General features: G+C 43.1%; 1 protein-coding gene and 1 pseudogene across 3 annotated transcripts in view; both read right to left on the minus strand.

The window, feature by feature from the left end:
• LOC148521250 (uncharacterized) overlaps positions 1-14,680 on the minus strand; it is a 51,674-nt gene that overhangs the window by 11,908 nt on the left and 25,086 nt on the right. The window contains exon 2 of one of the 3 annotated variants that reach the window (XR_015878848.1): positions 14,081-14,140. The exons of 1 other annotated variant lie outside the window; for it this stretch is intronic. Coding sequence is in view for 1 of the 2 variants with exons in the window: in XM_088475444.1 (XP_088331570.1) it covers positions 14,031-14,113 (83 nt within the window). In the remaining variant the exon portion in view is untranslated. Of the gene's footprint in view, positions 1-14,030; positions 14,141-14,680 lie in introns of all 3 variants that reach the window. One more of the 3 variants, XM_088475444.1, reaches the window with a different exon arrangement.
• Positions 2,699-4,481, minus strand: LOC148521251 (uncharacterized; annotated as a pseudogene).

The following is a 14,680-nucleotide window of genomic DNA, read 5'->3' on the forward strand; positions in this document are numbered from 1 at the left end:
AGATCTTTGAAAGAAAAGCAGGGTTCTATCATACAGCGACGTTGACCAGCAGTTTCCTGTTCCTGGAGTCAGACTTAAATACCCCTGGGTAGCTGATCAGAGGATAAGCTAAGTGACTACAGGACTACCATTGGGAGAGACTAGTTAGGTGATATGAACCAACATGGCTGCACCCATGCCCTGCACCCCGGAAACCAGGACGCACGCACGGAAGCCCTAGCGGATCCCAGGGAGAATACTCAGTCATCACTCACCTCTACTCCCAGCGTCTGAACACCTAAGCCCAAGGACACCAGCACAGAGGTGAATAGCGGCCGATCCCAGGCCGCATCCTGACAACAGATGCCTCAGGGATATGCAGTTCCTTGGAAAAATGGTGGCTTAAATCGAAGTGGTTCCTTTCACCAGATTCCATGCCTGACCACAAAATCAATTGCTTCATCGATGGGTAATGTCAGACCCTCAATTAAAAAGGCAGATGTTCAGATTATCTCTGCAGACCCGTCAATCACTCCTATGATGGCTGCAAGATGCAAATCTGAATAGGGGTTGCCATTTGTCAGTAATACATTGGATCATTGTCACCACAGATGCCAGCCTAACAGGCTGGAGGGCAATGGTTCTTGACATGCGCCTACATGGTCTTTGGTCCATCCAGGAAGCTTCTCTTTCCATCTATATAGTGGAATTAAGGGCAATTCTGTATGCATTGGTTCAGGCTCAATCCCATCTAAGGAGCCTACCAGTGCGAATCCAATCAGACAATGCCACGACAGTTGGTTATATAAAGAAGCAGGGTGGGACATGCAGCTGGCAAGCAATGAGAGAGATTTATCAGATCCTTCACTGGGCAGAAAGTTGTGTTTCAGCTATTTCAGCAGTTTACGTTCCAGGGGTGGACAACTGCGAGGCGGACTTCTTGAGTCACCACAGTGTGCATCCAGGGGAATGGGAATTACACCAGGAAGTGTTTACAGAAATAGTTTCCAGATGGGGGTCTCCAGGCATAGATCTAATGGCTTTCTGTCTCAACAAGAAACTTCCAAGGTACGGATCTCGGTCCTGGGATCCTCAGGCATCCCTGGTGGATGCCATGACAGACACCTTTTGTGTTCCAGCTAGGATACATCTTTCCTTCTCTGGTAATGTTACCAAGGGTACTTCAATGGATTTGATTTGGCTGGTCATTCTGGTGGCTCCAGACTGTCCGCACCGTCATTGGTACGCAATTCTTCGGAACATATTGGCAGACATTCCGTATTGTCTGCCCCAGCGTCCAGATCTGTTACTTCAGGGTCCATGCCATCACCCCGATTTGCCTCACTTGGCTTTAACGGCATGGTTCTTGAAACCAACATCTTGAGGGCCAATGTGTTTTCAGAATCTGTTGTAAAAACCATGATACAGGCTCGCAAACCAGTCACTTCCCAGATTTATCATCGAGGAGTGGAAAGATATATATTTCTTGGTGTGATCGACACAAGTTTAAACCTGAAGGGTTCTGAGTGTCTCGTCTGTGGTCCTTTCTGCTGGATGGGTTGGCTAATGGTCTTAGATTGTCCTACCTTAAGGGACAAATTTTGGCCCTATCAATCCTGTTTCAAAGGTAATTGGCCACCATTCTTGAAGGTCAGACCTTCTTGCATGGGGTACTTTGCATACAGCCTCCTTATGTCCCGCCAGTTCTTTCTTGGGACTTGAATTTAGTTTTGGAGGCACTTCAAAAGGTACCCTTTGAGCCATTGGAATCTGTAGAATTATGATACCTCACTTTGAAGGTTGTTTTTTTCCTTTTGGCCATTGCCTCGGTGTTACAAGTCGTGGTCACAACTTGTCTCCTTCAAGCAGATTACCCAGTCAGAACGGGGTTACTCCAGTTTCTTCTGTTGCTAGGTGATCGGCACGCCTCAGGAAGTGATGTATCATCCTCAGTGTAACTTGATTGGTCCATCCTCCTATTTGTACACACCGACTATAGTGTTCCTGTGGGTTCTCTAGGCTCAGCAGCATGAGCAGTATCCTGTCGACTCTGCTGGAAGGATCTCCGTCTCCTTGGTTTTGTCTCACAGCTATCTCCGGCTCTTGTGGCCTCTCCTATGGCTCCCTATATGCACAATCAACTCCCGTGCTGTGCTCCAGCTTTATTATTCCACCTGCAGCTTCCTAGCTGTACTGGCAGTGACGGCCCTCCAAGCCGAATCAGCATTCTCGGCAGGTTAGTGGACGATAATTTGTACACAACTTGTACTCAAATTTATGTATTGTCCATCAGGACTTTGGATGCTAATTTGTACCAACCAGTACATAAACTTGTACTTAAACCTATTCATTTTCCGTCAGGACTGTGGATGCTAATTTGTACACAAACCTGTACACAAACTTGCACTCAAACCTATGTATTGTCCATCAGGACTTTGGATGCTAATTTGTACCAACTTGTATATAAACTTGTACTCAAACCTATGGATTTTCCGTCAGGACTGTGTCTCAGTAGGGTGTCGTGGTCTGAGTGTACCAGTAGCATATCGTCTAGGTAAATGATACATTGAATGCTTTGCTGATGCAAGTGGGACACTACGGCTTTTATGACCCATGTAAAGGTGTAGGGAGCGGAAGAGAGGCCAAACACCATAACTGTCCATTGGAATAAAGTGTCTCTCCAAAAAAATCTGAGGAGACGCCTGTGATTCGGATGAACTTATTTGGAATGGAAATCTTCTTTCAGGTCTATCTTTATGCAGAAGCAGTGTTTTGTGAGGAGGTAAGGAATGTCTGGAATACCTTCCATGCGAAAGTGTTTTGATTTCAAATATTCATTTAAAGCTTTGACATTTAATACCGGTCTTATAGAGCCGTCTTGCTTTATTATGGGAAATAAGTGGCTGATCCAGCCTTTTGCCATCAGGTCTGCCAATTCTATCTTTCTCTGTTGGAGGGCTGTAGTCAGTACCTCATCTAGCTGAGGGCTGTAATTCCTTGGACGAGGAATATGACCCGCTTGGTGTGGAAAACAAATTAGAGGGAGGTTTAACCCTGAATGGATCGTTTTCAGCAACCACTTGTCTGTGGTAATCTTTTGCCAGTCTAGATATGATTGTTTGAGAGTTTTGTGGAGAGAAGGGAAAGTGGGTGAACTTACTATAGTTACGGCCTCTCTTGGCATTGTTCCAAGTGTTAGAGTACGATCCTCTTGAGGGATCATTGGATCAGTGCACAAAGCCTCCTCTCTGGGCTCTTCTTGTGCTTTGGAAGTTTTGGGTCAAACCTGTGGCTCACGAAGTCCGACCCCCTTGAAGAAAGGGCCTCTTGAAGGGCTCATTTAATTTTTTAAGGTCTGAAAAGGACTTCCTTGCCTTATGTCTTATTTTATCCTCCTCTATAAACTGAGGGCTGAAGAGGTCTGCGTAAGTAAGGTTAGGGAATTCTAATGATTTAGGCACTAGGTCTGTGAGTCCTGCGCCAGTAAGCCATCTGGACTTGCAGGTGTTGGTGATGTAGTTGAACGTCTGGCCTATTATGAGTGTTGCTCTGCTAATGGCCTTAAGGAGAGCAAGCTTGGAAGCCATCAGAGATTCCAGAGAGATGCTGGATTCCCCTTCTCTCTCTGCTTTATCTAATACGAACAGCAGTGGGCCAGCTTCGTCGGCTATTTTATATTGAATTTTTCTCATGGTACGGTCTGTGGAATCATTGTGCCTCTTTTCTCCCACTATTGAGGCTAGGGCATGGTCAATATTGGAAGCAAACAGTGCGGGTACGTCTGGTAGACTCGTACAGGATCGTAACACCAACTCATCTTCTTTGATGAGTGCTGCTCAAAATGCCAGCTGGGTAAAGTTTTAGACCTCAGAGTTACTTTTTAAGGCCCAGTGTGTGGAATTTAATTTAGTGGGCAGTGTTTTTCCCGCTAAAGCAACCCTGGCCATCTGAATCTCACTATATTCATGTTTGAATGAGGCGGAGGTTCTGGTAATTTCCTCTGATTCCCAGTTTACCGAGGAAGAGTGGCCATGGTCCCTGTAGGAACCAGGTGACCCCACATGCTGAGAGCGGGTACCTTTGTGCTGCCGGCTAAGGGCAGAGGTATCTTGCCAGCTACGGGCAGAGGTGATGTGCTTGCTCCGAGCACTATGCGGTTGACTGCTACGGACAATTCCAGGGAATGACACCTGAACAGGGCTCCCTGGGCTAAACTTATTTTTATTTTTACCTGTTTTCTTATGGATTAGTGAGTTCCCTGAACAGGGTGGTGACTTGTCACAGTGCTGAGGAGATTTTTCTACTTCAGAGTCAGAAGAATCAGAAGTGTCAAAACTTCTGACAGGAAAAGGTTTTTTCTTCTTAATGTGAATGTCCTCTGAAGAGGAGGAAGTAGAGGGGGAAGCTCTTGCCCTTTTATGGGCTGTTTTCCCCTTATAACTTTCAGCCATGGAGGACATTTGCAGTGAGTCTGTCACAGAGACAGATATTGTATCCTCCATGCCAGCTCTGACAGAAAAAAAATCTAAATTCTCAGCTCAGGCGCGAGCCCACATGACCGCGGGTGTGCACGTGACACGAGTGTGCACGTGACCCGCGCATGCGCACGCACCGCGTTATTCACAGGCAGAGGAAGTGAAAATTCTTTCACTTTCCTCTGCCTCAGCGTTTTCGGGAGGCTTGCTGCCTAACCCACCTGCTGTTGCTAGAACAAATATGCAGCTCAGTAGTTGTTGGGTTACTAACCTGTGATATGTTAGATCACATGAGCGCAGAATAGTAAGGGATTCCCTGGGTTGCTAGGTAACTGAACTCCGTGCCTATAAAATGCAGTTGCTGGGTAAGTGCTTATGGTTGAAGAAAGGGATAATTTTCTGATTCTTGGCTATCTTGGGGGATGTCTGAATGACTGTAGAGAATTTGTACATAGAGTGAGGTCCATAAATATTGGGACATTGACAGAATTTTCATATTTTGGCCTTTATTCACCACCACAATGGGTTTGAAATGAAACAAACAAGATGTGCTTTAACTGCAGCCTTTCAGATTTAATTTGAGGGTAATTACATCCAAATCGGGTGAACGGTGAAGGAATTACAACGGTTTCAATATGTGCCTTCCACTTTTTAAGGGGCCAAAAGTAATGGGACTATCAACTCAAAAGCTATTTCATGGACAGGTGTGGGCTATTCCCTCGTTATTTCATTATCAATTAAGAAGGTAAAAGGTCTGGAGTTGATTCTAGGTGTGACATTTGCATTTGGAATCAGTTGATGTCGACTCTCAATATGAGATCCAAAGAGCTGTCACTATCAGTGAAGCAAGCCATCATTAGGCTGAAAAATCAAAACAAACCCATCAGAGAGATAGCAAAAACATTAGGTGTGGCCAAATCAACTGTTTGGAACATTCTTAAAAAGAAAGAACGCACCGGAGAGCTCAGCAACACCAAAAGACCCGGAAGACCACGGAAAACAACTGTGGTGGATGACAGAAGAATTATTTCCCTGGTGAAGAAAAACCCCTTCACAACAGTTGGCCAAATCAAGAACACTCTCCAGGAGGTAGATGTATATGTGTCAAAGGCCCTCATTCAGAGCCGTACGCTCTGAGCAGAGCGCACGCTCTGAATGAGGGCTGGCCTCCATGAGAATGGAGCGTCCTCCTGGACGCTCGTATAGCTGTGGGTCACCACCCACAGGCTATACGAGCGTGCAGTTTGATGGCCGCGATGGTCGTGACCATCGCGACCTTCGAAACTGCGAGCCGGAGCCTGCGGTTGAGGTTTTCAACCGCAAGCTCCGGAGTGATTTTGGCTCTATCAGAGCCAAAATCACTCCCACTGACATCACTAGTGATGTCAGTGGGCCGGCTTTTGACGGGAGGTGTTCCCGTGGGAACGCCCCCGTCAGGGAGGCACGCCTACCAAAGGGGGCGTGCTGTCAATCAACATCGACAGCACGCCCCCTTTGATCAGACACAACGAGCGAAGGACTTTCCTTCGCTCGTCGCGTCTGGCGCATGCGCACGACGGAGCACCCTCCGTCGTGCGCATGCTCAGTCCAGAACATCGACCCACTTGCGAGCGGACAGCCGCTCGCGAGTGGGTCTGAATCAGGCCCAAAGTCAACAATCAAGAGAAGACTTCACAAGAGTGAATATAGAGGGTTCATCACAAGATGCAAACCATTGGTGAGCCACAAAAACAGGAAGACCAGATTAGAGTTTGCCAAATAAAATCTAAAAAAGCCAGTACAGTTCTGGAACAACATCCTATGGACAGATGAGACAAAGAGTGATGGGAAGGGAAGAGTACGGAGAAGGAAAGGAACTGCTCATGATCCAAAACATACCACCTCATCAGTGAAGCGTGGGCATGTATTGTCTGCCAATGGAACTGGTTCCCTTGTATTTATTGATGATGTGACTGCTGACAAAAGCAGCAGAATGAATTCTGAAGTGTTTCGGGCAATATCATATGCTCATATTCAGTCAAATGCTTCAGAACTCATTGGACGGCGCTTCACAGTGCAGATGGACAATGACCCGAAGCATACTGCAAAAGCAACCAAACAGTTTTTAAGGCTAAAAAGTGGAATGTTATGCAATGGCCAAGTCAATCCCCTGACCTGAATCCGATTGAGCATGCATTTCACTTGATGAAGACAAAACTGAAGGGAAAATGCCCCAAGAACAAGCAGGAACTGAAGACATTTGCAGTAGAGGCCTGGCAGAGCATCACCAGGGATGAAACCCAGCGTCTGGTGATGTCTATGCATTCCAGACTTCAGGCTGTAATTGCCTGCAAAGGATTTGCAACAAAGTATTAAAAAGTGAAAGTTAGATTTAGGATTGTTTAGTTTGTTCCATTACTTTTGGCCCCTTAAAAAGTGGGAGGCACATATTGAAACCGTTGTAATTCCTACACCGCTCACCCGATTTGGATGTAATTACCCTCAAATTAAATCTGAAAGTCTGCAGTTAAATCACATCTTGTTTGTTTCATTTCAAAGCCATTGTGGTGGTGAATAGAGGCCAAAATATGAAAATTCTGTCAATGTCCCAATATTTATGGACCTGACTGTATATAGATGTGTCAGAGAGGATAGATAGGTGAGGGAAGAAAGGGGAGAGAAAGAGGGACCTCTTTGCCAAAGAGAAGGAAATATATATGATCAGGTACTTATTCAATTTCTGACCTGTCGGGTACTAGTTTAAACATTTAATCATTCGATTGTGTTTTAATTCAAACAGGATCATACGGGCTGATCTGTATAAGAGACTTAGCATATATAGGGGGTTATATACTATTACATTTAGAATATTCTTGGTTTATATGAGATCTTACAAGATGTAATAAATTTGAGAAGCATATTGTAAAAGTTAATATTGTATTAAAAATAAATTTAATTCACACACAATCATACAGGATATAGTATATACATAAAGTTTACGAAGTGAGGAGGGTTAGATTACATCACCTTTTCTAGATAGCTATCGATCATTAGGATATATCATAACATTGGTCATAATGAAATGTGGTCCATGCAAAAGTAGAGATTTATAACTCAGATAATCACAGTATGAATCTGGAATCTGATTTAACCATGTTTTTATCTTCATTGCTGGTCTGTGGGGCTCTAGGTGAGTGTGATTTGGGGAAGAGAGGAATGTATGGAATAGGAGCGATGGGGATTCATGAGTAGTGACTGTTAGGATGGAGGGAGGTTTCTCTTGAGGCAATGGAGCTAATAGCTGTGTATCCAGGTAGGAAATGGGGGACAACTGGATGGATGGTGGGGCCGGACAGCCCCTAGAATCCACCTGTGTGGGTCACCTCAGGAGTGCTACCTGATGCAATTTAGCTCAACTGCCTCATTAAGACCATTTGGATATATGGTGTTCAATTTATACATCCAGTAGAGTTCCTGTTGACAGAGCTGTTGGTATCTGTCTCCACCTCTGTTGGTATTCTGAACGTGTTCAACCCCTATGATTATGAGCGTTGATGGATTGCTCTGATGCATGTCAAGAAAGTGCCTAGGGATACTGTGATTGGTGAATTTATTGTTAATGTTTCTTATGTGTTCTAAAAACCTCTTTTTTAGTGAGCATGTTGTTCTGCCCACATAATAACAAGGGCAACTGCAAGAAAGCAGGTAGATTACGGGTTGGTGTGTTTTTATGTGGCTAGATGCTAGAATGTTTCTGAGGTTTGTGTTTCTTTTATAAATTACTGTGGTTTCTGGAGGTATACAGTGACGTAATAGGGGATCACTCTGAAGGATGGAATAGTTTTTCTTGATAATGTTTTTTATTTCTCCTGAATGATTGTTACATTTGTATATGAATAATAGAGCTTCTTCCTCCGGGCATTCTTGTTTCCCAGTTTTCTTTATTTTATTATTATTATTATTATCGTTTTTGTTTTCCTTGAATATAAAATCTGTCTGGTCTAATTTATTAACCTCTTCCAGGGCATTTTTTAGGAGATAATCCGGATATGATCTATCTCTAAGGTTATTCACTTCGAACTCTACATAATTGGCCCTTAGGAATGTTAGTTTTCCAAGGTTCGTGATGGTCACTTTTGAAATGCAGGTAATTGTTCGCATCTGTAGGTTTTTGAAAATTGGAAGTTATCAATTTATTATTCACTACCTGTACAGTTACATATAGGAAGTTGATGGTGGAGATGTTATATGTGTGTGTGAAATGCAGATTATACTCATTGTTGTTTAAATAACCTACGAATGAGGTGGCAGTTTCTAGAGTGCCATTCCATATGATGAATAGGTCATCAATATAACGGCCATAGAGCACAAGGTTCACTGCATAGGGCCCCCTCCACATGGTGAGTCTCAAATTCTCCCATGTAGAGGTTGGCATAACTAGGGGCAAACCTGGTGCCCATTGCCGTCCCCATGGTTTGTAAGTAGAAGACATCCTGAAATAAGAAATAATTGTGTTCTAAGATGTATTTTATTGCCTCGATAATAAAGTCTCTATGTGATATTTTTAAGATCCCCATCTCTATTCAATCTAGAGCATATTACTCCTAAACCTAAGTCATGTAGGATATTAGTGTATAATGCCGTGATATCTAGTGTTAAAAAGGCAAAAGTATCTTCCCAAATTAGGCCATGACTTTTCTCCAAAAAATGAGTGGTATCTTTGATGTTTGATCTTAAAGAAAACACCAGTGGTTGTAAATAACTATCTACATAGAAAGATTGATTAGTGGAAAGTGAATTTTAACCTGAGATAATAGGACGACCCAGGGGGTGAGTGAGGGATTTGTGCAGTTTAGGTAAATAGTAAAAAATAGGTATGGTTGGAAAAGGATTGACTAAAAACCTCTTCTCTTCTTTGGAGATGACCCCATTTTTCAGTGCTCTGTCTAAGATTTTTAAGAGGGCATCCAAAAAATCCCAGGTTGGGTTTGATTTTAGTCTGTTATAGAACTTGGTGTCATTCAGCTGTCTGATGGATTCAGTAATGTAATCTTCTCTATTGAGCACTACTAGACCGCCTCCTTTATCCGCTTCTCTAATTATAATTGAATGGTCATTTGTGAGTTTTCTGATGGCCTGTTTTTCCCACTTATTAAGATTAGATTTTGTCCTTTTGTTTTTGTCAGAACATAGGTCTCTAAAATCGTCTATGGTGGTTTCATAGAATAAATGTTCTTGATTCAAGTCCACATGGGAAAAAAAATCAGATTTATTTCTGAATTTGTTCTTATTGGTGATATCAAACAATTTTACAGTGGTCTCATTTTGGGGGGATGTAGGATGTTCACTGGTATTGGATTCCTCCAAAAGGTCTGTGAGAATGTTGATACCTTTTTGGATCCAAAACTATTGGTGTGCCTTCTATTTGGTTGTTTTTTATGTCTTTGTTAGAAAAATATTTTTTCCGGCAAAAGGCTCTAGTGAATCTATTTAGTTCTATGAATAGGTCGAACATGTATGGGTCTATAGTAGGAGAAAATTTTATACCCTTCGCCAGTAGTGATTTCTCTTGTGAAGTAAGTTGCCTGGATGACATATTGAAAATGGTGTGTGCCGACTTCGTTAGTATGCATTTATTTTTATTTTTCTGTTGGATAATTCTTCCCCCTCTGCATCCTCTATACTTTGAACCCTTGATCTCTTTGGAATGTTGGAATTTGGGTGGTTTCTCCCCACGAGATTCCTTCTTTGGATAAAAAATCCTGTTTGGCATTACTAGCTCTATCTTGATTTTCTCTGAAATTGTCAGACATTTTCGGTCTGGCTCCTAGATTTGTCAGAGTATTAAGGTAGGTTTTTGGAGACCTATCTAATCTAGTGTCTCTATGACCAGTGGTTGGTCTGTTTGGAGACCTATTGATCATTTTTGGTGTTTGAATATAGCTGTTTTTCCCTCTTCCTTTGTTCCAATTCCTATAGAGTGTGTAATATGTCTTGGGGTATGGTCTGGAGCCCATTGTGTTCTGGAAAGTTCTTACTTCTTTTGTAGTCTTCTTGGTCTCTCTTAAATTTCTTTTGTTTATTTTCTACTAGTGTTTTTCATATTCTTCTACTCTTTTGTTAATAAGATTATGTTTCTCCTCGAAAAGATCTTGGACTCTAAGATTTCCAGGGGTCGTCTGTATTTCTTGGTCCATTGGAAGGGCTATGGTCTGGAGGAACATTCCTGGGTTCCTGAAATGGCTCTACATGCTCCCAGGCTGAAGAGACTCTTCTTCCTAGAATTCCCAAGCAAACTGAGTTCTGGGGGTTCCTCATCCCCGCTTCAAGGGGGGTACTGTTACAAGTCGCAGTCACGACTTGTCTCCTTCAAGCAGATTAGCCAGTCAGGACGGGGTTACTCCAGTTTCTTCTGTTAATAGGTGATTGGCACACCTCAGGAAGTGATGTATCATCCTCAGTGCAGCTTGATTGGTCCATCCTCCTATTTGTACACACTGGACTTTTGCCGCCTCGCCAACTATAGCATTCCTGTGGGTTCTCTAAGCTCAGCGGCATGAGCAATATCCAATATCTCCGTCTCTTCGTTTTTGTCTCCCAGCTGTCTCTGGCTCTTGTGGCCTCTCCTATGGCTCCCTAGCCGCACCATCAACTCTTGTGCTATTCTTTGGCTTCGTTATTCCACCAGCAGCTTCCTAGCTGTGCTGGCAGTGATGGCCCTCCAAGCTGAATCAGCATTCTCAGCAGGTCAGTGGATGCTAATTTGTACACAACTTGTACACAAACTTGTACTCAAATTTATGTATTGTCCATCAGGACTTTGGATGCTAATTTGTACCATCCTGTACATAAACTTGTACTCAAACCTATTAATTTTCCGTCAGGACTGTGGATGCTGATTTGTACACAAACTTGCACTCAAACCTATGTATTGTCCGTCAGGACTTTGAACGCTAATTTGTACACAAACCTGTACACAAACTTGCACTCAAATTGATGTATTGTCCATCAGGACTTTGGATGCTAGTTTGTACCAACCTGTACATAAAGTTGTACTCAAACCTATGCATTTTCCATCAGGACTGTGGATGCTAATTTGTACACAAACCTGTACACAAACTTGCACTCAAACCTATGTATTGTCCGTCAGGACTTTGGCCCTGATTCAGAGCCGCTCGTAAGCGGCCGCTCGTTCGCTCCGAGCGATGTTTGCCCAACTGCACATGCATACGGATCGTAATACGCATGCGCGAACCAGTCAGTGCGGCCAAAAATTGTTTGTTCGCTAAATAGCGAATGCCTGCTAATATGAGTGACAGGAGGAGGCGTATGTGGATGGTAACAGGGGAAGGTGCTTGAAAACGGGGAGTGGAGATCAGAACACAGGCGTGCTTAAAGGTCAAAACGGGCGTTTTATGGGTGTGCATAATTAATACAGCAGCGTCACTGACCACGGCACTGGGTTATTTTATAGCCAGAACTGCTCGCAAATTTGTGGTAGCTAAAACCAACCACAAGAATAGCGAGCAGTTCATACGCTGGTCGATGTACTCGATTAATCTAATAAATAGCGGACATGACATAGGATGCGAGCGGCCAGGGGGCGTAGTTTTCCAAAAAACGACCGCAAGTTTGGTTCGCTCGTTCAGACATAGAGGCGTGAACAGACCGCAAAGAGCGAACGGTTCATTTGAATAGCCACCCCTATTTTCTGGACGAGCGAGCGCTAATTGCGTCCGGCTCTGAATCAGGCCCTTTGAACGCTAATTTGTACACAAACCTGTACACAAACTTACACTCAAATTGATGTATTGTCCATCAGGACTTTGGATGCTAATTTGTACCAACCTGTACATAAACTTGTACTCAAACCTATGCATTTTCCATCAGGACTGTGGATGCTATTTTGTACACAAACCTGTACACAAACTTGCACTCAAACCTATGTTTTGTCCGTCAGGACTTTGGACGCTAATTTGTACACAAACTTGAACACTAACTTGTACACAAACTTATGTACAGTCTGTCAGGATTTTGGACGCTAATTTGTACACTAACTTGTACATAAACTCGTACTCAAATCTGTGTACTATTCATCAGGATATTCTATCTAATTCAGTGCTCAAGCCACAACATCGGCTCTCCAAACCAAATAAATTGTCAAACTCTTCAGTATGGATTCTAAGCCACAACATCAGCTCTCAAAGCCAAATCAATTGTCTTACTCTTCAGCATCGGCTCCAAGCCGCACCATGGGCTCTCAAAGCCAACTCAAATATCTTCCTCTCCTCAGCACGGGCTCCAAGCCACAACAATGGCTCTCAAAGCCAAATCAATTATTTGACTCTTCAGTACAGGTCTCAAGCCACCTTTTCTATTCTTATAACCATACCACATTTACTACCAACAGCATCTTGAACCTGCTTCTGGCCGCATCGATAGTGTACCATTTCCTGCTCCAGTTCTATTCTCATATCTACTATCCACGATTTAGTCTCCATTCCAACTGTTGCTCTCACCATTGTATCCTTTTGCTCCTGCATGTGAATTGCTATTACCTCGAGCTATAAGTCCAGGCGGCTGCCTAAGTACCGGTGAACGTATCCCAGCTCTAAGGGAACAACGGGCAGTTGTTTGGCAGAAGATCTCGCTAGCCTGGTTCTAGACTTTTCACATGGAGTAGGTATTGGATATCATAACATTATAGTCGGCCCAAAAAAGATAATACAGTTTCAGAGCACAATCATGGAACAAGGACAGAGCATTTCCCAGGCACTTGCCGCTGAAATCCAAACCCTAACTCAGAAGGTCCAGGATCTATCTCTACGGGTTGAAGAAAGTTGACCTTCTGCAGTATTCGTTCCTCCCAGAGAACCCACAATGAATTTGCCGGATCAGTGAACAATGGGCGGTTGTCATTGGCAGAAGATCTCGCTAGCCTGGTTCTAGACTTTTCACATGGATCTGAGTTAGCGACTTTTTCTTGTAACTCTCCTCTTCTCATTTTTCATGAGGATAGGGTGGTCTTACGCACTAAACCTTCCTTTCATCAAAAAGTGGTATCGGCTTTCCACATTAACAAGGATATTATCCTTCCAACCTTTCGCCAGGCTTCAGTGACTAGTGAAGCTTCTTCTTTAGCACTGTTGGATATGGTACGTGTGTTACGCATTTACTTGGAACGCAACATTCTTTGTTAGTGTTGACCGATGCACCAAAAAAATGCTGACCAGCCTCAAAAGGATCCATTGCTAGAGGGGTCACTTCTGCCATCCGGCAGGCATATTTGTCTTCAAATGTGACGGTTCTGGCTTCAATTCGGGCCCACTCGACTCTTGCTGTCGGGGTTTCTTGGGCTATGCTGCATGGGGCCATGGTAGAGCAGCTGTGCAGAGCAGCTACCTGGTCATCTGTACATACTTTTACCAAATTTTAACCTCTTCCATACATTTGGAGCGAGGGATGCTAGTGTTGGACGAAAAATTATTTGAGCGGCCGGTTCCAACGCTCCCCCCATCAAATTGGCTTGCCCTGGTAGATCCCATAGGTAACGGCATCCCCCAGATGGTTGAAAAAGGAAATACAATTTTTACTAACCATAAAATCTCTGCATTGGAGTCCATCTTGTCTGGTTTCATACTAGTTACCTGTTGGGTTTCTGGTTTTCTCTGTCCTTCCATGGGTCTTGCTCCAGCTTTGTTGTTTTTCTATGAAAAATGTGGTTATTAGCCAGATTCTAGTTTTCAAAAATAAAATGTGGCTCTTCAAGACATCTAATTTTTCCCAATTAGCTCCCATCCCAATTAAGGTTGGAGACCACTGATCTAAACCTAACTTATCTGTGCCCACTCCAGCACATGGGATACCACACAAAGACACACAGAGGGATTATGATGACATGCATTGGCACTTACAGTGGAAAGGAATACAGACAGCTGTGGCAGTGAGAGATGCAGAGGAGTTGAGCGCCTGACAGAAAATGAGCAGAATATATACAAAATGCAATACGTAATATAAAACAATTCTTGGTATATGGACGCAATACCCTTACAATAATTAATAGATTAGATTACTTAAATATTGCATATGCAGACCAGTGTGTATATTATAATAACATGATTTATAATAATATCTAAAATGTATTCAAATTAATCCATAAAAAGATGCAGTTATGTCTTACAATAAATTAAAACAAAGAGCCACATTAGTAAAAGCAATATGAGACATATGCAATGTCAAAGCCTATA

Source organism: Taudactylus pleione, unplaced genomic scaffold (assembly GCF_031769625.1).
Source record: "Taudactylus pleione unplaced genomic scaffold, aTauple2 ptg000172l, whole genome shotgun sequence".
Taxonomy (NCBI): domain Eukaryota; kingdom Metazoa; phylum Chordata; class Amphibia; order Anura; family Myobatrachidae; genus Taudactylus; species Taudactylus pleione.